A 20,877-nucleotide genomic window follows, 5' to 3' on the forward strand; every position below is an offset into this window, starting at 1 on the left:
TTAAATGTGGCTTAGCAATGAAATAATACACTGCATTTAAATGTGGACGATAACAATTATGTCCTATTATAATTAACATAAGGAACCTTAATTTGCACTTTGAAATCAGAATTACGCACAGGATGGTTCATTTAAAATTATTACTATATTATGTTTGCATTTTTATATTTCAGTTTTATTGAGCAGCTGATTTTGCTAAAAACTAATATATAACATATGGTTTAATACACTGGATTGTGCCCTGACAATCATATTTTGATGCATAAACCCAAAACTGCATTTTAAATTGTCTAGATGAAAATCTTTGAAGCATCAAACATATGGTGAAAGAAAAACCTTCTCTTTATACATAAACACATTTAAGATCAAAAGGCAGAGGAGTTCAATTTGCATTTTCTATTGGCAGATTCATCACATCTATCTATCTATTATGGAATGATTCAATAGGTGTATACAGCTATATTCATGAGACACTTCTTTCCTCTTCCTTCTGCCTATATTTTGGTCCAATCCAGCACACTCATTCCTACCTGCTCCTTAACCCTCAGCCAAAACTTGACCTTCCTACCCTCCAAGCTTTACTCTACTCATTCTTACACCCCTTACAATACCCGAAAACATCTCTGTCATCAACACTGTTTCCTAGCTTACCACTACTCTCTTTTCATAATACGCTACGCTACCCCTTCTTCCCGCTAACCACATTCTTGCACTACATACTATATCCCCCTCCCTCCTCAACCTTACAGTCTACTATACCCTTTACCCCTCCTACCCCACTGCTCCCTCTCTACCTGGTATCCCCCTTCTTAATTAATCATTCCAACTCCATCCCCATAACTTCAGCCTCACCAGTCTCTGTTTCTCTCCCTTTCCATCAGTCAATTGTGAATCCTAACTTTCACCCCATCTTTACCTCCCCGTCAGACATTTTCCATATAACAGAACCTATAACAAACCAATCTCCTCTCAAGCCCTCCTGCCAACTATATTGAATTCGTCAAGCACATCAAACGTTTATCACAAAATTAGAGAATACTATTACACATCCCGAAACTTATGTCATTCTAAACATTCAATTTCAATCAGACTCTCTTCCGCACTGCAACTACTTATGCAAGAACACAACAGCTGATGGCAACCCCAATTAAAATTCTCACAGAATGTTTCCACAACTTCCAGTCACTCAGCATTCAGCTTCACAGCACCAAAACTCGCAGGTCTCTCATCAATTGACTTTAGAGCTCCTCTTACACCTTTTACAAATGCAATAGTAACGATAACCTTAACGCTCTCACAAATCTTGAATCACCTTTGCTACAACTCAACAGAACAAAAGCTATGGTTAACACTTCGCCAAATCACAATCAATCAGCCCCTGTCATCCCACAGTCATGAACTGCATTGTCATTACCATTGGACCTGCCCCTTTTTACAGGGTCATCCCCAAACATTTTGCCTTCCTCTTCCTGTTTTTCTGACCCTGTTTTGTTGGCTTTAGGACTCTGGAAACTTTATGCTAAAGTGCATGTGCTCTCTCCTATACACTTGGTATGATTGGCTTACACCTGTTTGCCACATTTAATTTACCTGTAAGTCCCTTGCACAGTGGTATCATATATACCCAGGAATGTAAATTAAATGCTACTAGTGGGCTTACAGTGCAGCTTGCACCACCCACAGAAGTAGCCTTTCATACCTGTCTCAGGCCTGCCACTGCAAGGCCTGCCTGTGCAGTTTACTGCCACATTGACTTGGCATTTAAAGTTAATTGCCAAACCTGGAGCTCCCCCTTTACTACATATAGGTCATCCCTAAGGTAGTCCCTAGGTAGCCCTATGGTCAGGGTGCTGTGTAAGTAAAAGGTAGGACATGGGCCTTCATTGTGTGGCATGTCCTGGTAGTGACAAACAGCCTATTTGGTTTCTCACTGCTGTGAGTGCTGCGTCTCCCATAAGCTGACGTTAGGAATTTCAATATATATGTCTAAATGTTAATTTATGATCTATGAGGAGTAGCATGGACATAGTTGTTATGTTTGCAATGGTAGTGAGAAATCCTGCTTATTGGTGTAGGTGGATTTTCTTTACTATTGTGGAAATGCCACTTTTTGAAAGAGGGAATTTCACTGTGCGTATGACTCATCTGCATACTGAGTGGTTTTCCTGGGCTGGGAGAGTGGGAGGCGTGGAGCACTTACATTTGTATAGGCTTTGTACTGCCCTCACACAAAGGGCTTGTTTACCTCCTACTGATGTCTGGAGCCAGGGCTGGGGTTGAAAGGGGGTGTTGTGCACTTCTGAAGTTTTTTTAAGTGCCCCCTAGATCAAATACATTTTGAGTGTAAGTACAGGGGCTGTAGCCCCATGTTTTAGACACTGCATGGGCTTGCAACTAGGTGCTGCTGGCTTCACAGACTCCACCTTGCCAGACGACTACCAGGAGGAACCGCAATTGAACTTAGCTGCTTTGGAGTGCTGTCCTGCTGCCTGCTAGGACAAGAGAAGGACTGCCTTCTTGCTACAAGGGCCCTTTTGCCGGCCTGCACCTGCCTTCTGGTGCCCCCAGGGTTCCACAGGGACTTAGTGGTGTTCTCCCTGCAACTCTCCTTTCCAGTGTGTGGAGGGTTGAGTTGAAGTTCTCCTTCACCCTATCGCAGGCACAGGGATACCTTCCTAATTTCTCCTCAGCCAGCGTGCAGGAGGTACTTAATGTGGAGGTGGATAGGGAGAGAGAGTGTGGTGAATGCTCCCCCCCGCCCACTGCCCTGGTGCCCGTCAAGAGCACTTGTCGAGCGCTGGGGTCCCAAGATTCAGGGACCCTTCAAGGAGGAGGAAGCTTTGCCCCTGGCAGGCTCACTGATCAACAGAGAGATCACTCTGTGTGGGGCACACCCAGCAGCAGGGATAGATTTCCTGCATTTCCGATGGAGCACAGCGCCCAGTCTCCGTTTCGGGGAAACCTTTCTGAGAAGCACCACACCCCCGGCTGAGTGCAGGTGCATGGTGGGAATATTGCATTCCCCCAAGGAGTTTGCTGGCCCCAGAGGGGTCAGTGGGAGCAGGCGCGCTGATCTTAACGCCGCAGGACACACCAGACCCACGAGGCTCTATTTGATTACCATATCTCCCTGAGTTAGAGAGCCCTCAGCCGCTTGGCATGCAGGGAACCTGGTGAGGTCCCCCCACACACGTGAGAAGTGAGTGGGCCCTCCCTCCTGGTTCACTCATACCTTTGGGGAGCTGACAGATGGAATCTGGTAGCAGGACGGGTGACAACCCTCGACAGAGGTCCCTGAATCTTGCTGATTCCACTCGGAGTGACCGTAATTACGGTGATATGTGCACAGGAGTTTCTGTGGCCAACATGATGAGTTACTTACCGCATCATATGGACTATGAGCACAGGTGTGCTGTGTCTCACAGCCTGGGGGTGGGGCTGGTGGTGTCAATATGTATATGGTGGTGCTTTGGTGATTCCTTTTACGTTCTGCTACTAACCCCTGTGTACTATGCCCTCAGTGTTTATGCTACCATCCATGACCTAATGTTAGGTTATATGTTGTTCTTGCCTTGTTAGGGTGATGTGTGTATTTTCAGCATCTGCACTGTATGCATTGGGAGTCTGTATTTTCATGACATGTGCAATGTGAAAATGTTTCTTGTATTTGCACTAATCATGATGTTTGACAATTGCCTAATTTGCAAGATTATAACTCTTTTATGGGGTTCTGGTCTATAATTTATGAATTATATATACTATAGTTTTACATAATATTTTGTGGAGTCTCTTTTTGTGGTATAGTTATTGTGTCACTGATGTGTGTGGTGTGCAAATACTTTACAAATTACCACTGGGAGTGCTCTAGCCTATCTACCAAGGGGATGAGCAGGGCTTATCTGGGGTGTGTAGCTCCCTGACTCTGACTAGAGTGGTGGGTTCTGCCTCACTTAGGTGCATACCCCAGTCAACCCAAAACCTAATTTCTAACATTGATGATCAGCAGTGAGGACAGGACTTGCGTTTGCTCAATACCATAGTGACTCATCATTGCACTACTCTGCATTTAGACCATTACGTGTTTTATTTTCTCCTGATTCTCTCCTTGGTCATTTTTCTAGTTTCAGCTCCTACACCTGAGAATCTTGTTGTTGCACTTGAATTTTTGATACCTTGTCAAAATGGGGTTAAACTTTGTCCTGGACAACCTGTTGTATTACAATAAGAGGGAATTAAAAGTTTTCTGTAGGGAGAGGGGGCTACCAGAGTGGGGACCTGGTGAAAATCCTGTACTTTTTTGAAAAAGGCCAGTAAAGATTGTTAACACAGAATCGTGGGTGTAGTGGTTCTGAGGGAGACCCAGAGGAGGACCCTGAGTTTAGTGAGGGTTCTGAGTGGGAGGGTTCTCAGACCATATCCTTCGAGGGCAGTAACCCTCAAGAGACTGACCAGGAAGCATAGAATAACCAGGCAGGGATGCCAGTAGACAGGGAGGACCCCAAAGAGAGGGAGTCCCTTGCTTGGTCTAGTGCCAGGAGCGAGGTCACCTCCCCTTCCCTGTCTCCTGAGGAGCTCAGAGATAGGTGGGAGGAGAGGGACCTGAGGTTGGAGCTAGCACAGCTGGCTGTGGAGGAGAGAAGGGCTGAAGTGGACAAGGTCCTTAGTCCAGGAGAGGATAGCAGAGGGGAAAGGGCCGTTGCCATGGTAAAACTTGCTCTTGAGTGTAGTTTGAGGGCTCTGGGCTCACCTGTGCTGCAGGTGGAGTCCAGTGGTAGCAGCAATTTGGAGCATAGTGTTGGGAACAACCCACTCTTTCCCACAGACTTGGTACCTAGATTCAAGGAGGGGGATGACATACATCAGTGGGTACAGGAATATGAGGAGGCTCTGGTGGTGTGCACGACCCCTGAGAAAAATTGCGGGACTGGCCTGGAGAGCTATAGTCCTGAGGAGTGGAGGGATGCCCTACTGACCCCCCTAGAAGAGAGTAGCAGGTAGGTGTCCCACCCGATGAAGGAGGCACTGACAAGGAAGTATGGCTTCACCCCTGAGGAATATAGGTTGAGGTTCAGGGGCAGTAGGAAATTGTCTCACCAGTCTTGGGGTGAGTTTGTGGAGGACTGTTGCAAAGCACTAGTAGGATGGGTGAAGAGTAGCAAGCAAACAATTATGAAGGGCTTTTCAATCTGATTGTGAGAGAGCACATGTTCTATTGTTGTTTTGTAGGGTTATGTCAGCACATGTTGAAGTGTAATTTCTCTGACCCCAGGGAACTTCCAAAGAAGGCAGACCTCTGGGTGAGTGCCAGAGTGTCTGGAAAGGCATTTGAGAGTGATCCCAAAGAGAGTGGCTCAGTTTTCCCCCAACTGAGGGAGGCAGGGGAGTTTCAGAGTGACCTATGCAGGTCCCCTTTGAGAGGGGTTGGTGCAGGGTCCCATGTCCCTTCTCAAGAGTAGGAGGAATGGTGAGGGTGGGAGACATCCAAGGTTGCCCTATGCTCAGCCCCCAAACCTGGAGAGTACGTAGAAGGGACCCCAGGAAGGGAACCTATTCTGTGCCGGGAGCCATTGGCTGAGGGGGACCCCATAATGTCAGGAGAACTTGGGGGGCGACTGTCAGCAGAGTTCCTCGAGTTCTGGTGTCTGGGAGTACCACTCTAGAGGGAGGGTGCACGGTGCCAGATGGAAGGGTAAGAGAGGAAGGCAGTACCCAGTGGGGAAACCAGAAGGGCAGGAGCCAGCTCTGAAGTCAGAGCCCCTCAGGAATGACCCTGGTGAAACCACTTCTGGTCTGGGGGGGGGGGGGGGCTTCATGCTCTGTCAGATGGGCAGGGGTTGAGTCCAGAGCCAAACAGACTCTTGTGCAACACATGAAGAATGTCTTTCCCTTGGGAGGTTAAACATATTCCCTAGGTTGTCCTGGCTTGCCAGGCACAAATCCAGTCTCAGGGGACAGGTCCTAGGCTGGAATGTTAGATTCAGGGTGTCACCCCCTGACCTGGAGGGAGGGGCACTAACCACAAATGTCCCTACTGGTGTGCCTTCTGGGGGTACCCTCCTTGGTGGGGTGGGAGGCAGAACTCTGGAAGGGGGGGCAGGGGGAGGAAGGACTCGGCTTTGACCCCAGTTCAACCTAAGGGAACAGACTCTTGCTTGGGACACCAATTGGAGGGTGGAACCCATAGACTGGTGAGAGAATTGTGCAGGGTGGGTATCACCAGCCCCCTGACAGTTCTGTCTTCTGGGGGCACCCTCCTTGGTGGGAGGAAGCGCCCCTTACCCCTGTCCACCTATAGGTGCAGACCCTAGGCTGACGGACCAGTGGCAGGGTGGAATCCCTAAAGTGTTGGGAAGTGGAGTGGAGAGAGGATGCTATGCACCTGGGGCTACCGCCCCACACTGAGAAAGGATTCAGAGACAAGAAGTCCCTGGATGGCCTGGGGCCTGGCTATGGCCACCGACAGCTAAGAAGCCCCCATGGGCTAGCTTAGGTTGTGTGGGGAGCATAGACAGAGCGATCCACCGGGGTTCAGATTGGCGTAGAACTGAACTTGCCCTTGCAGTTGTAGGCCAGGGTCCATGTTCTATTGCCCCAGGCAGGGACGCCCATCAAGGTAATGATTGGTCTACAATGGCTTTAGGTCACCAACATACAAAGATCTCACTAAATCTCTATTAAGGCTGTTTGAGCAGGACAGTGACAACCAGAAAAAGCTGTATGTTGGTGCATTCTATTTACAATAGCTTCACCATCTAACATAGAAGAGAATAGATGCCATTCAACAATAATACACATTCAATGAGCTCTAAGGATGTCTTACACTGGCAATGCCCTACATTGAAGGCTTGCTCAATTACCAAAAATAATTACAACATCTTTAATGTACTGACACACATAGAATGGGATAGCTTATTCATAATACGGGAGGAAAACATGACACCAATACTTTATAAAGTTGTCTCACTTGGATATCACACACCACTCACAATGGGATATGCTTTTCCAAATACCTTTCCAAACACAGTATCAGATTTATCTACTAAATACTATCATCTTTGTATCTTTTGTTACCTACACATTTGATTTCATGGCTCCACCTAGTGCCATCCTAAGAGGTCTGGACAACCACAACCTACTACAGATTGTTCAAAGAGCAAAACATATGCTGATCATACCTTAGATGTCATCTATGACAACCAGGAACTACTCAGTTATCAAAGAGTCACCTCAGTCACTTGGGCTAATCATCACATTACACTACAGATTGCACAAAGACCAAACTATATTGCAGGTCATACCTAAAAAGCCATCTTTGGCAACCTGGAAATTAATCACTTTTCATAGAACTACTCCAGTCACCTGGACCAGTCACCACATTGTTTCCTTCCTAGAAAAGATGACACAAGTGTTAGCTAAATCCCACCTACATGCAACTATCTACTAACTATGGAATAGACTGAACCTGTTGAGTAACAAAAGCCCCCCCAGCCCTGCGTTGCAGGAGACAAGCTCCAGGTGACCACTCAGTACAGTGCCCTGGCCTGAGAGCTCCTGACTGCACCCAGAGGGAGGGGGGGCTCCACTTACTCTGCAGGGTGCCCCCCTCAAGTTTCATTACACCACTGGACTGAACATGAAGGATCTGAAATCCAAACTAATTTCAAACACTTAATTGTAAACTATAAACTCAATATAGAAACGTTATGGATTGCTAAATGCAGCTTGTGAAATACTAATCCCTACGAAAACTGCCAGCAAAGCAAGGCAAAAATAGGAAAGCCCCATGGATGAATGCAGAACTCATAAAGCTAGAAAGACACATCACAACACTCCAGTGCATCTGGTATACATCTAAGAACCCAAAATGCATCTACACAGACATAACACAATGTACAAGTCACTGATAAAAAAGCCAAAAGCCGCCTGCCACTAATCAACTAGGATCTAGAGTGCAAGATGCCCCACAAAAGAGCTTTTTAAAAATCCTAGCATAATTTTGTTATACAGAAAGCAGCAGAGCCAGCACACCCGATTCTCAAGATTAGCGATTTATTACATAGCCAAAGTGGACACATTGGAATCAAACGTAGCACTCAAGAAAGCCAACTGCCCCTAGCCACTTCCAAAAACCTGCACCAAAGCAAACACAGACACACTTCTGACCTACTTTCAAGAACTAACAATGACAGAATTGTAGGATCTTGTGAAAGCCAGTAGCCAGTTGGCTGTCCATCCGACCCTTGTGCCCTACAAATTGTCAAAACCATTCTTCCACCAACATCTGCAGCCTTTCCAGTCAAAAACCCAAGCAACAATTCCTTATCAATAGGAGTCTTCCCAGGTAACTTACAAAAACGTACACACGCCTATTATTCGAGAAAATGACTTGGATCCCAAATACTCTAAAAACAGACAGACCAATAACAATTGGACCCTTCTTTGCCAAACCTATGGAAAGAATAGCATTCACCTAAATCTCAATATTCACAGAAGAAAACACCTTATTCTCAGACTACCTAATAGAGTCCTAACTTGGCAGAAGCACCAAATCAGTTGTAATCATAATCTGGGGCAACCTTAAAAACATGGTTGACAGACACAAGAGAATAGCTACATTGCTACTTCTGGACCTTTCAACAGAATGTATTTTGGTCCAACATGATACTTTAATCCTTAGACTCAGAGACATTAGTGTGGAGAGCAACATTCTTACCTGGATGACATCATACTCACAGAACAGAACAAACATGAGTCATACCTCTCCTTTTTGTTAAAATCGCGTTATCCCAATTAGATCACTAAGGGCCTGATTACAACTTTGGAGGAGGTGTTAATCCGTCCCAAATGTGAAGGATATACCACCAGCCGTATTACGAGTTCCATAGGATATAATGGACTCGTAATACGGCTGGTGGTAAATCCGTCACTTTACCGTCACTTTTGGGACGGATTAACACCTCCTCCAAAGTTGTAATCAGGCCCTAAATCTCCAAGAAGAACTACTGTATGTCCAAGAGCCACTATTCTAGAACCCTAGGATTATAGTCACTTTATCAACAATCACCAGAATAGCTAAAGAAATACCTCTAGACTAAGAGACACATTAGTATTAATAGCAGCTAACTAGAAGGCTCTATGCCTTTCAATTTCCAAAGTATGATGCACGGCAACCATTGCACCCTTACATTCTCAGGCCTGGTGCAGAGAAGAACCTACAAGATTTTCTTTTAGTACGTGTACATGTCATTGATTCTGGATTGTCTTTCCCCTATTTTAGACTCATCCTTGCATGCCCACTTCTGTTTCTCAATCTGATTTACCCACTTCACCTGCCCAATATTTCAAAATTTTCCTCTGAGAACAATTTGACTATACAGACCTTTATGCATCCTTCCCCACTTTACATGATCCTGAAAATCACCCTGATTTCATATCCACATATCCTCAATTTTGCTTAGATAAATGCACACATTTCATCTATACTAGCTCGAACATTAATCCTTCATAATGGAGTAAAATAACCTTATCATACTTTCTAGTCTAATCTGATTCAACTAACTCCACTCACTCACAAACAACTGTAGTCTCAATACATGACTGGACACAAGCCTAGAATGCAGGATTAAACATTTTACACATTTTTCAAGCACAGAATCTCACAATAATACATGGTATGGTTTTATCAGCTAAAAAGCACACACTTTCGATATAACTAAATTACTAACAATTACTGTACTTACTCTAATACTAGGTTCCAGAGCAGCATGCTGCTATCCGCAAAGTGAGTCAATGCCTCGTCAGGGGTAGTAAGCACTATAAAGATGCAGCTACAATATACTACAGTTGAAACACACTAAGAAATTTTATTTCAACCTACCTCTTTCAAACTTGTTGTGTATTATATTTTTTATATACTGTAAGGAAACATTAACACCCACTAAATAATCAATTGCACTAAGTAATTCGCATTAACTTCGCCATGAAATCATCCACATTCATTTCTTTAGCTCAATTCCAATTATTTCCTTCTGATAAAATGAATCACTAAGTTAGTCCTTACAAAAGACCAAGGTACATTTCTAAAATCAGTGTTCAAGTTGCATTTTTCAGACACTCCCCAATGTATAGTAATATCTTCAGATATTGCCTTTATATCCAAAGGTTATCCCAATTCAATTTTTAATATTATTGAACAACCTTTCAATCCCAATGGGACTGAAAGTCATATTTCAGTCCCATATGGACTGAAATAAGGCTGAGGATATTTACTGATGTTACTTATTTCCTTTTACCCCAAGTACAGTACCTTTGCTACATATTTCTGTATATTCTAGATATATAGCTGCATTATTTCAAGATTAGTCTTCATCTGAAGTTATACTCAACTGATGGCAATGGAAGAGATTTGTACAATTATTTCTATTATCTAACATTGAGGACAGTGTGCTGGGGTTATAATCACATAATCTTACTTTTGCAAAATGTGGAGACATGAACTTGCATTTAAAAATTAAATGTGTATTATGGTCCAAATTGTGTTGTCAATGGTTTACAGTAAGCTTCTTTGCTGTATTATTGTGGTAATAGGAATTGGTACATAATTTAAGGTATACACATCTTGTGTTGTTTTATTATTGAAGCATGCTATTTTTGTATATTCAATTTCTACATTATATTAACCTTGAATTTCACCACTCTTAAATCCTCTGAATGTAATACAATTGTTTATGGTCAAGAATGTTGACTGCTTTACCCAAATAACCAACCCTGAAGTACAAAATGACAAATTATAAAACTGTCTTAAATCCAAACTGAACACAATTGAACATAACCCAGCAGTGACAATTAACCATTCAAGAGGATCCATTATTCATAAAACTGTTTTTAGGAAATTTGTTTCTAAAATTTATTTCGCACCCCGAAAATGGAGTATCATAAGAAAGCAACAAGTATTATTCTTTTCAACCCCCACAACCAATACTCCTGACTGACTTAGTTTAGTAAGCCCAAGGTTAGCTGATAAATACCTAACCAAAGTTCACCACTTATACTATGATCATTATGCAGCATCCCTATTCTGCCAATTATTAACACCTACATTAAATAATAACAGAATAATAATAATAATAGCATTGTTTTTCCCCAAAATATTTATTACACTGTGACAATTCATTCAATATTTTAAAGTTGAAGCCTGCTAAATTATTAAAATGAACATGGACACATTACACCTAGCTTTGTTTAGAATTGCTTAAAAGCCTTTCTTCAAATTAATTCCAAATTATTTTTTTCTCAGATTCACAAAGCTGACCAGGCAGAAGAAAAAGGCTTTCTCACACAATACCCCCAGATACGGGAATACTGTAAATTTAGTTAGTATATGAGACCCCGCCTTGAATATTTTCAAACTGGTACATCTCGGGCTCACAACCATCATGTGTGATTTTGTGAATTTAACTGCCAGATCATAAAGTAGCCATAAAGTTTATAAACTTATCCACCCAGATTTGAAGCCCCAATACAGTCCTTGCCATCAGGACTGCATCATCTGCATAGAGTTATACAGGTAGTGACCAGGCACCCAGCCTCTAACAATTGGTTCTGACTTACAAAAAGGGCTCACTCCAAGGCAGTTAAGTCTAACATGAGCAGAAACAGGGCAAGGATGCAACCTTGTCGCACCACTCTACTCATATGAAATGCTCGTGTACAGGCCTCCCCTTAAGTCACTCAGCAGATGCACATGTTAGGATAAATCTTCAAAATGAGTAGCAAGTTCCACAGTTTTGCCCAATTGACCCTGTCAAATGCAGGTCCATAAACGCAAGATGGATAGCTTCAGGTCTGGCCACAGTATACTTATTAATGATCAGATATAGGCTGAGGCACTGGTCTATAGCAGATCTCCCCACCCTAAACCCATACTGAACATCAGAAATGAATCCTCCCACGAAGAGAGAGCAGAGGGAGGACGAAGGAGACAGAATGGACGGAGAGCAGGAGGCCGGAAAGTGGAGATTAATAACGCAAGGGGTGGCGAGGGGTGCTGTGGCTCCTTTTTCTTCACCTGGGGTAGTAGCCCAGGGGTACAGGGCTATAGCAAAGAAATGCAGACAATCTGGGCCATTCAAAATAGAAGGAGATCTCCCCCATCGGCTGCCAGGTAAGAAACGCTTTGCTCTAAGGAGTTGGGGTGAACCATGGCTCATTTTTACGGGGTGGGGGAGAGGCATACTGACTCAATGAAAGGGCCACGCTCACAGCCTTAAAAGCCCTAAAGCCAAAATAGTGACAACTCTGTCCAGCTCTTCAATAAATTCACTAGTATCAAAGCAGACACAATTTATCCTTGGCTGGAAATAAAGTTGGAGCTGAGCCAGGCGCAGTGTCTGATCTCAGAATGCACCCCCCAGCGAACAAAAATTAATGCTAAACAATGCTGCTGCATCTAACCAAATCATGCCGACCACCAAGTTGAAACTTAGAGGGGATCTGGGGAAAGTATCAGCAAAGTATTAGTGACTACTAAAGCACCCCCTAGCTCCCTACATGGGATGAGTTTACAAACAGTGGCGAACAGGGAGGAAGAAGTGTTAAGCAGGACCACTCTGGTTTGGCAAAACAAGTACTGGCGAGACCAATATGAATAAGGATACAACAGCATTAGTATTTATACCACTAACCACAGACCCACAGAGCCCGGGGCCAGCAAATCCAAATAGGTCCACTGATGTGCCCTCCGTTAGTGACCCTCCATCGAATGGCCTCGCTATTAAACAATACCCCCTATTTGGGAAAGATTAGGGCAGACCTGCACTGCAAGCTAAAGCATGGAGGCCCAAACAGAGGCATTTGGTGTGAAGGCAATAAGGCACAAAGGAGGAGAGCAAGTAGAGGTTGTATTAAGGGCACCAGAATTTTCACCAGTGAAAACCCTGATTGATACAGGATCTTCCCAGGCAACTCAGACAGCCCAGCAAGCTCCACAGGAGAACGAGCTTGACCAAAGGGTCAACCTACTTGTAAAAGGCACTCTAGATAGTATTTTAGCTGAAATCAGAGACTTGAGAAGTTCTAAGGCACAGAAGATTGCCATGGTTCAAGAAAGATTATCCAAAATAGAGGGTACCCTATCATTGGTTCTGGAAAGACTCACGGAGGCAGAAAATCGTGTCTCAGTACTAGAGGATGATATTTGCAACATACAGCAGGCAGTCTCGCAACAAGAGAAAAGCAAAAATGGCCTACAGAGTAAATTACAGGACTTGGAGAACTACAATAGACATTCAAACCTCCCAATAGCGGGGGTTGCAGAGGGAAGCCAAAGCTCACAAGTAAGAAAATGGGTAGAGTCTCTTTTGAAACAAAGTATGCCAGAGCTTGCTGGGGATCTGACTATCACAAGAGTGCACGGACTTCCCGCTTACCAAATTTCAGGGGCAAAGTATCCTCATACGATTTTGCTGAACTTTGCAGACTTTTGTGTATAGGGAGTTATTTTGAGTAAAGCAATTGCAAGGAAGATATTTTCTACTCCTGAGGTGCCCCTCTTTAGAATTTGTTCAGACATGTCAGTCACTTCTGCACGGAATCGCAGAGACTTTGTTAAAATGATCAATGCTTTTAAAGCTAATGGGGCACAAGCTACCATAGTACAGCAAGCAAAACTCAGGGTCTTAGCTATGGGCCAGTCTTTCCTGTTTAATGATGTGAGCAAGGCACAGGTGCTCCTTCATGAGTTAACAAAAAAGGCAGAACAACAGTTGAAGGGTTCATAAGTTAAAAAATTTCCACGCAAGAATGACAGGATGAGGGCACTACGGGTGTATTGGGGTGACTGTGTTTTTTGCTTTCTTTATGGGGAGGGTAAGTCTGAGAACCTCCAGGTGCATGCTGGTGGTTTACAACCACTTGAGAGTGCAATTGGATGGCACTCAGGGGATTACTGAATCCAAAGAAGGAATTGTGGGAAATTCCTCCCTGGCAGGGGTGGGATGAGGTATGGAATAGGATTTGGGTGGGGGGGCCCACAGCAGGAGGAAAGGTATGAGAGCTTTTTACTGCTATTGTATAATGTTCAGAAGTATTCAATAAGTATAGGAGGGCTGGGAGGTCCGATGGCCTCAATGTATAATTTTGCATAATAAGACGGAAGATGGTCTCAGCCCAGATATTCCAATCACCATATGGCGACAAATAAGGATAATATAAAAGTAGTTACATTGAACGTTAATGGCCTCAATAATAAGTGAAAGGCATGAGCTGTGGATGTATGAATTAGGTCCCATAACTCGGACGTTGTGCTGCTGCAAGAGGCACATTTTAAGGACAAGAATAACAGCGCTTATAAAATGTAGGGCCAATGGATGCAGTATAGTTGTTTGTCTAGTGCGAATAGGGCACAAATGGGGGTGGCACTGTATTTAACTAAGCAGGTTACATTTTCACAGACTAATTGGAAGGGAAAATGGGCAGTAGTAAGCAGCTGACAAGCTTAAACTAAGCTTACATTTGCCTCTGTTTATGCACCTGTGGTGGGTGACCCGGCACCACTGTCGGAAATATGTCAGACTCTGCTCGACATTCCAGGTTTAGTTATTTTAGGGGGGACTTTAACTTACTCCTGGACCCTGGGCAGGATTTCTTCAGTAGGAAAGTGTAAGAAAAATAAACCTTGCATACTTAGGCCCATATTGATACTTTTTGACGCAAACCAGCACCGGCGCTGGTTTGCGTCAAAAACTTTATCGCCGTCTAACGCCATTCCTATGAGCCAGGCGGGCGCCTTATTTAGGGATTGACGTTAGCCGGCGCTGCGGGCTGGTCAGAGTAGAAAAAAAATGACTCAAACCAGGCAGTGCCGGCGTAGGGGAAAATGGGGGTTGTGCGTCAAAAAATGGTGCAAGTCAGGTTTGAGTCAAAAATCATGGCTCAAACCGGACTTGCGCCATTTTTTGACGCCCATCCCCCATTGAAATGACTCCTGTCTTAGCAAAGACAGGAGTAATGCCCCCTTGCCCAATGGCCATGCCCAGGGGACTTCTGTCCCCTGGGCATGGTCATTGGGCACAGTGGCATGTAGGGGGGGGCAAATTAGACCCCCCTATGCCACTTTAAAAAAAAAAAATGATACTTACCCCAATTTACCTGTACCTAGCTGGGATGGGTCCCCCCATCCATGGGTGTCCTCCAGGGTGGGCAAGGGTGACAAGGGGTGTCCCTGGGGGCAGAGAAGGGCACCTCTGGACTGCTTCCATGGTCAGAGACCATGGATGTGAGCCCACATGTCTCTTAACGCCTGCCCTCACCCAGGCGTTAAAAAACGGCGCACATCAGGCTGTGTGCCGTTTTTTAAGGCCCGCCCCCGCCTGTGCATCAAAATGACGTGGGAATATAAATAAGGCGCACATGCCTTAAAGTCATTTTTTGGACGGGAACGCCTGCCTTGCATGTCATTAACGCAAGGCGGTTTCCCGCATCAAAAAAATGACGCACACAGAGGATTTTTGACATCCGCGGGGTCGGGCGTCATAGTATAACTATGGGGCAAGGTTTGCGCTGAATGTGCGTCAAAATTTTTGATGCACATTCGGCGCGAACAGAGTATAAATATGCCCCTTAGTCTTACTGATGTATGGTGAGAGAAGTATCCAGAAGCTCATGAATTTACTTGTTTTTCAGCCAAATATTACTCAACAGCTGGACTGGATTGCTTCCTATGTTCAAAGAATTTGCAACTAAAAACAATGACCATATCCAAAATGGGTTTTCAGATCATGCCTTAGTGAAAATGGAGGTTTAAAGTATTAGAGTAGAAAAGGCAACTATTAGATGGTCATTTAATAGTGTCAATTTAGAAAAGGAAGAGTGGTGCATGGATCTTCACTGTGAAATTACCAATTGTTTCAAAGTTAACAACTCAGTACATGTGGAGAACGTCTGGTAAGCCTTTGAAGCTACTATACGCAGCATAATTACTACTAAATAAATTGTGCATTGCAGAGAGCTAACAGAGCAGAGGACAAAACTTTAAGCCTCTTTGCATTCTGTGAGTTTAAATTTTTCACGAAATGTAAGCTCTATTAGCAGCGATCTCTTGAGGCAGGCTAGATATGCCATGCAAGATTATTATTATACACTAGGTTACACTTCCAATACCGCATACCTACAACAGGTCTATGAGGAAATGAATATGGGGGCACATTTCTTGCTCACCAGGCACGAGAACACTCATTGGCTCTGGGAAGGTGAAAAGCATAGTCTTATCACAAACCCTCCAACATATATACTACCTTTTTAAAACACTAAACAAAACAGCAGCAGGTTGACCAAGTAAACTAAGATCCTTTGTGGGCAAACTTCCAATTCCTAAACTACAAGCAGCTCAGGCCTCTGCCATGATTACTAAATTCACATTAGAGGAAGTCGAAGACGCCGTGAAATCGTGGCCCACTGAGAAAGCAACCGGGGAAGATGGCCATCCAGATTAATTTTATAAGAAATTTGCACCTGTCTTAGATTCGAAAATTCTTAAATTAGATAATCACATCCTAGGAGGGGAGAGACCCCGCCGTCAGTTTGAACTGCTGTAGTCAGTTTCTAAAGAAAGATAAGGATAAGGAAAACCTTAATTCCTATAGACCCATAACTTTGTTAAATGTAGATTCTAAATTTTTTACAAAATTACTGGCTAATCGTATTCGCAAAGTGATGTGCTCTCTAGTTAATCTAGATCATTGTGGCTTTGTGCTAGGGAGGGAACTGTTTAGTAATATAAATTTCTTAATTGAAGTCCTTAATTATTTCTCTCAAAATAAAATACCAGCTCAGGTTATGTTTTTAGACGCCGAGAAGACTTTCAGTTTGGTCTGCTGAGAAAGCCTGTTTATTATTCTCAGGGAATTTGGCCTCCCCGTGAGGTTTATGAGGGTGCAATGGCAAAAATAATCATAAACTCTCAGAATACTGGTACATGCCAGGTAGGCAGGGGAACGTCTTTATTGTTTGCTCTGTTTATTAAGCAATTAGCAAAAGCCATTCGCGCTAACTCAGGGGTGGCAGCGCCAATTGACGGTATGACTAATATCAGATTATAAACGGACGGTATAATGTTGTTTCTAAAACCTAGTATAATCAGGTTTTGTATTTTCAATAACAATATTGATAAATGCTTCCATCAAAAATTAAGGGTGTACTGATTTTGTAATCAGAAAAAAGGGAAAGGGACATGGCAAGCTGTGCTGTGTTTAAACCTACATCGTGTACTGGCAGTACTTACAAAAAGGAAAAATACTTATAACTCAAAAGAATATACAAAGTGAACTAATCATTTAATGTAATGGGATAACAAACTAAAATTCAAGAGAACTTGCAAATACAAAGTGAAATCAATGGTAAGAAAAATGTTAAATTAAAAGTGTAGACTTACCATTGTTGATTAGCACATGGAGAGGCAAGTTCTTCAATCTGAAGCTCTTCACACAGTGACGGATGGACTCCATGGATGCCAAATCGCACAGTAAATACTCCACTGCAAAATAAAAAGACTGTTAACTTTGTACTTTTGGTGAAAAAAAGATGTTTCTTAAAAAGCCACAACGTGGTTATGTCTATATGCACCTAAATGCCAAAAAAATAAGGCTAACAAAACCAACTGTAATGTAAATGAGGGCCAACACAAAGTACTGCATTAAGGGTAATCTGGATCTAAATGGAGACCACTTCATGTATCAGGGCTTCATGCAGCATTTTCTATTGCTTGCTATAGACCGCTTGCCTACTCTAATGTGCAACAAGAACAAAGGTGCTGTGGGTTTTATTTCAAATGATAGTACATGTGTGAGCAAATACACAAACTAGTTCAGAAGATATAATCTACATAAACATAAATAGGCACAGCCTTTCAGTTTTGGCCTGGTTGAAGAAGCTGTAGATTAAAAAAAAATATTGGTGTACGCTGGAATGAGCCATTGAAGTGGCAGTGTTACCTGATTAGCGCAAAGTAATATATACTTACAAACAGAAAAGAATATACACAGTTAACTAATCATTCAATGCAATGTGATTACAAACTAAACTTTGTAGAGAACTTGCAAATACAATCTGAAATCAATGATGAGAAAAATGTTACATTACAATTGTGACCATACCATTGTTGATTAGCACATGGAGAGGCAAGTTCTTTGCTCCGTAGGATTACCATGGCACGGAGGTGTAGTGGTAGACAAATTTGCTGTCCTTAGTAGACCCATGTGAACCAATGTGTGATTCAAAACATTAGCAGTAAGGAAGGGAATGTCCATAACAGATTTATTTACACAAGGAATCAAGATTGTATTGGACTATTGGACTGAGTAACATCTACTAAGGGACAATGTATATATATATATATATATATATATATATATATATATATATATATATATATCTATCAGAGTGGTGATAGCCACTCTGTAGTTATAGTTTGGGTTGCCAGAGATAAGAATTCCTCTGTTTTTTGTCCCTTAATAACTTTCCACCCATTTGACGAATCTCCACAAAACTTTCCAGACTATTCCTCGTTGTACATTGGTGGATGATGGAAAGTTCTGCAGCTTTTGGTGGAGGAGGAGCACAGAAAAAAATTGAGGTCCGAAAACAGATTTGGACCACAATGCATTTTACATAGCCTTTCTGTATTGGATGCAGCGCCAAAACCCCAGTACAGATTTGAAAGAAATATCACAGGAATGTACACTATATTGTGTAGATGATCCTTTTTCACATGGCAACTAAATTAGTTTAGTGGTTAAGCTAGAAAGGCAAAACAACTTCGTGATATCTGTTGTTGTGGTAGCGCTGCAGTACTACTGTGGTACACAGAGGTGACATAGGGTACCTCTTACAAGAGCCTGTGGTTCTTTGGAAAAGAAAATAAACAGGTGGTACAATGTACACTATCGATGCAACTGCACTCTACACCTCTCCACTGTATGCCCATCCTGTGTATGCTATTCTACTGTACGCTACTCCACTCTACACCACTCCATTCTATTCCACTGCACTATACCCCACTCCACTTTATACTACTTCACTCTATGTCAATCCATCCTACTCTATTACAGTGTAGGCCACTCCACTCTACCAAACTCCAATGCACACCACTCCGCTGTACTCTGCTCAATAACACTGCACTCCACTAAACAACAGTTTAAGCCCCTCCACTCTACCACACTATGTTCCACTCTATAGCCCTTCACTGTACAACAATATACTCCTGTAAATGCCAGTTTGCAGCACTCTAGTTTAGCGTATGACACTGTATGACACTCTACTTCACTGTACAACACTCTACGTACTCCCTCTTTGCCGCTCCACCACACTTTACTGTACATGACTCTATGGTATACTACTCCACTCTACTGTACTACACTATTACACTGCACACTACACCACTCTATGCTACTATAGGCCACTTAACTCTACTCTACTCTGTGCCACTCCAGTCTAACACACCGTACCACACTCTACTCTACTCCACTCTATAACACTGTAATCCACTCTGTGGCACTCCACTGTACTCCACTCTATGACACTTTTTAAGACTGTTCAACACACCAGACCACCTGACTCTATGACACTTTACTCCACTGTAACCTATGCCAGGCCACTCCACTCCACACCACTCAACAACATAACACTCCACTCTATAACAATTAACTTCACTCTATCCTACATAACTCCACTCAAGCCCACTTCACTTTCCTCCACTATACAATACTTCACCCCACTCTACACCAGTGTTCAACACTCCACTCTACACCATTCCACTCTGCGGCAAGCTCTTCTGCTCTATGCAACTCCACTCTACAAACCTGTACTATGAGGTATGCCACTCTATGAGGCTCTCCTTCACTCTATCCCCATACACTCCACTCTACAACTCTATTCTCTACTCTAACCCAGAACACTCCATTGTACAACACTCTACTCTACTCTACAAGACTTTCCAGCATTTTACTAAACAGCATTAAACTGTACTCTACGAAATCCCACTCCAGTTTATGGCACTTTACTTGACTCTACACTATACCACTCCATTCTTCTGTACACCATACTGCTGTACTCTAGGAGACATCATTCCACTGTATGACACTTTACTTCACTACACACTACTCCACTCAATTCAACTCCACTCAACGATACTAGCATCTACGACACAACACTGAATGACACTGTCCCCCACTCTACTGTACCACACACCATATAGAAGAACACCACTTGAAGAAACTGGACTCTATAATTTGAAACACATTTTTATTAAAAATGTTTAAAAAACGTTGAAATTCAAGGAAAAACACTATGGTTAATACTTAGTTATAGTTAGGAAAAGTACATTTATTTTTTCTATACAAACCAAACTCAAACAACACAAACATTAGTAATTCAAAAGTTACAGTTATACCTTAAATTTATAATGTACACACCTCATTTATATTACTATACTTTATTTCTTCTTTCAAAGCAAACCAAACTTAAAGCAGATAAAAATTACAAATTTGAAAGTTACAGTTACACGTTAAATTTATAATTTATGCACCACCTTCACATTATTATAACCAGTGCTCCTCCATATACACTGTTTTTAGTTCGCTACCCACACGGCAATAACTGTAACTTACCACTTTACCATGCACTGCTTATACTCTTTCATAGTAAATCACTTACACTATCTGATGTCATAGCATTTACAACAACACATATGACATCTCAAATCCCATCTTGTCACTTCTAAATTAATAAAGTCACTGTATGGTAGAGCGGCAAGTTATAGTTATTGTTGTGTGATTAGCAAGCAGAAAACAGTGTTTATGGAGGAGCGCTAATTATAATAATGTG

The 20,877-nt window shown here is 42.8% G+C and overlaps 1 protein-coding gene across 1 annotated transcript in view; it reads right to left on the bottom strand.

Moving 5' to 3' along the window:
• The window catches only part of DHRSX (dehydrogenase/reductase X-linked), an 886,103-nt gene that overhangs the window by 360,379 nt on the left and 504,847 nt on the right, over window positions 1-20,877 (bottom strand). The window contains exon 4 of the mRNA XM_069205085.1: window positions 17,429-17,530. Coding sequence (XP_069061186.1) covers window positions 17,429-17,530 — 102 coding nt within the window. The remainder of the gene's footprint in view (window positions 1-17,428; window positions 17,531-20,877) is intronic.

This window comes from Pleurodeles waltl, chromosome 8 (genome assembly GCF_031143425.1).
Source record: "Pleurodeles waltl isolate 20211129_DDA chromosome 8, aPleWal1.hap1.20221129, whole genome shotgun sequence".
Classification (NCBI taxonomy): domain Eukaryota; kingdom Metazoa; phylum Chordata; class Amphibia; order Caudata; family Salamandridae; genus Pleurodeles; species Pleurodeles waltl.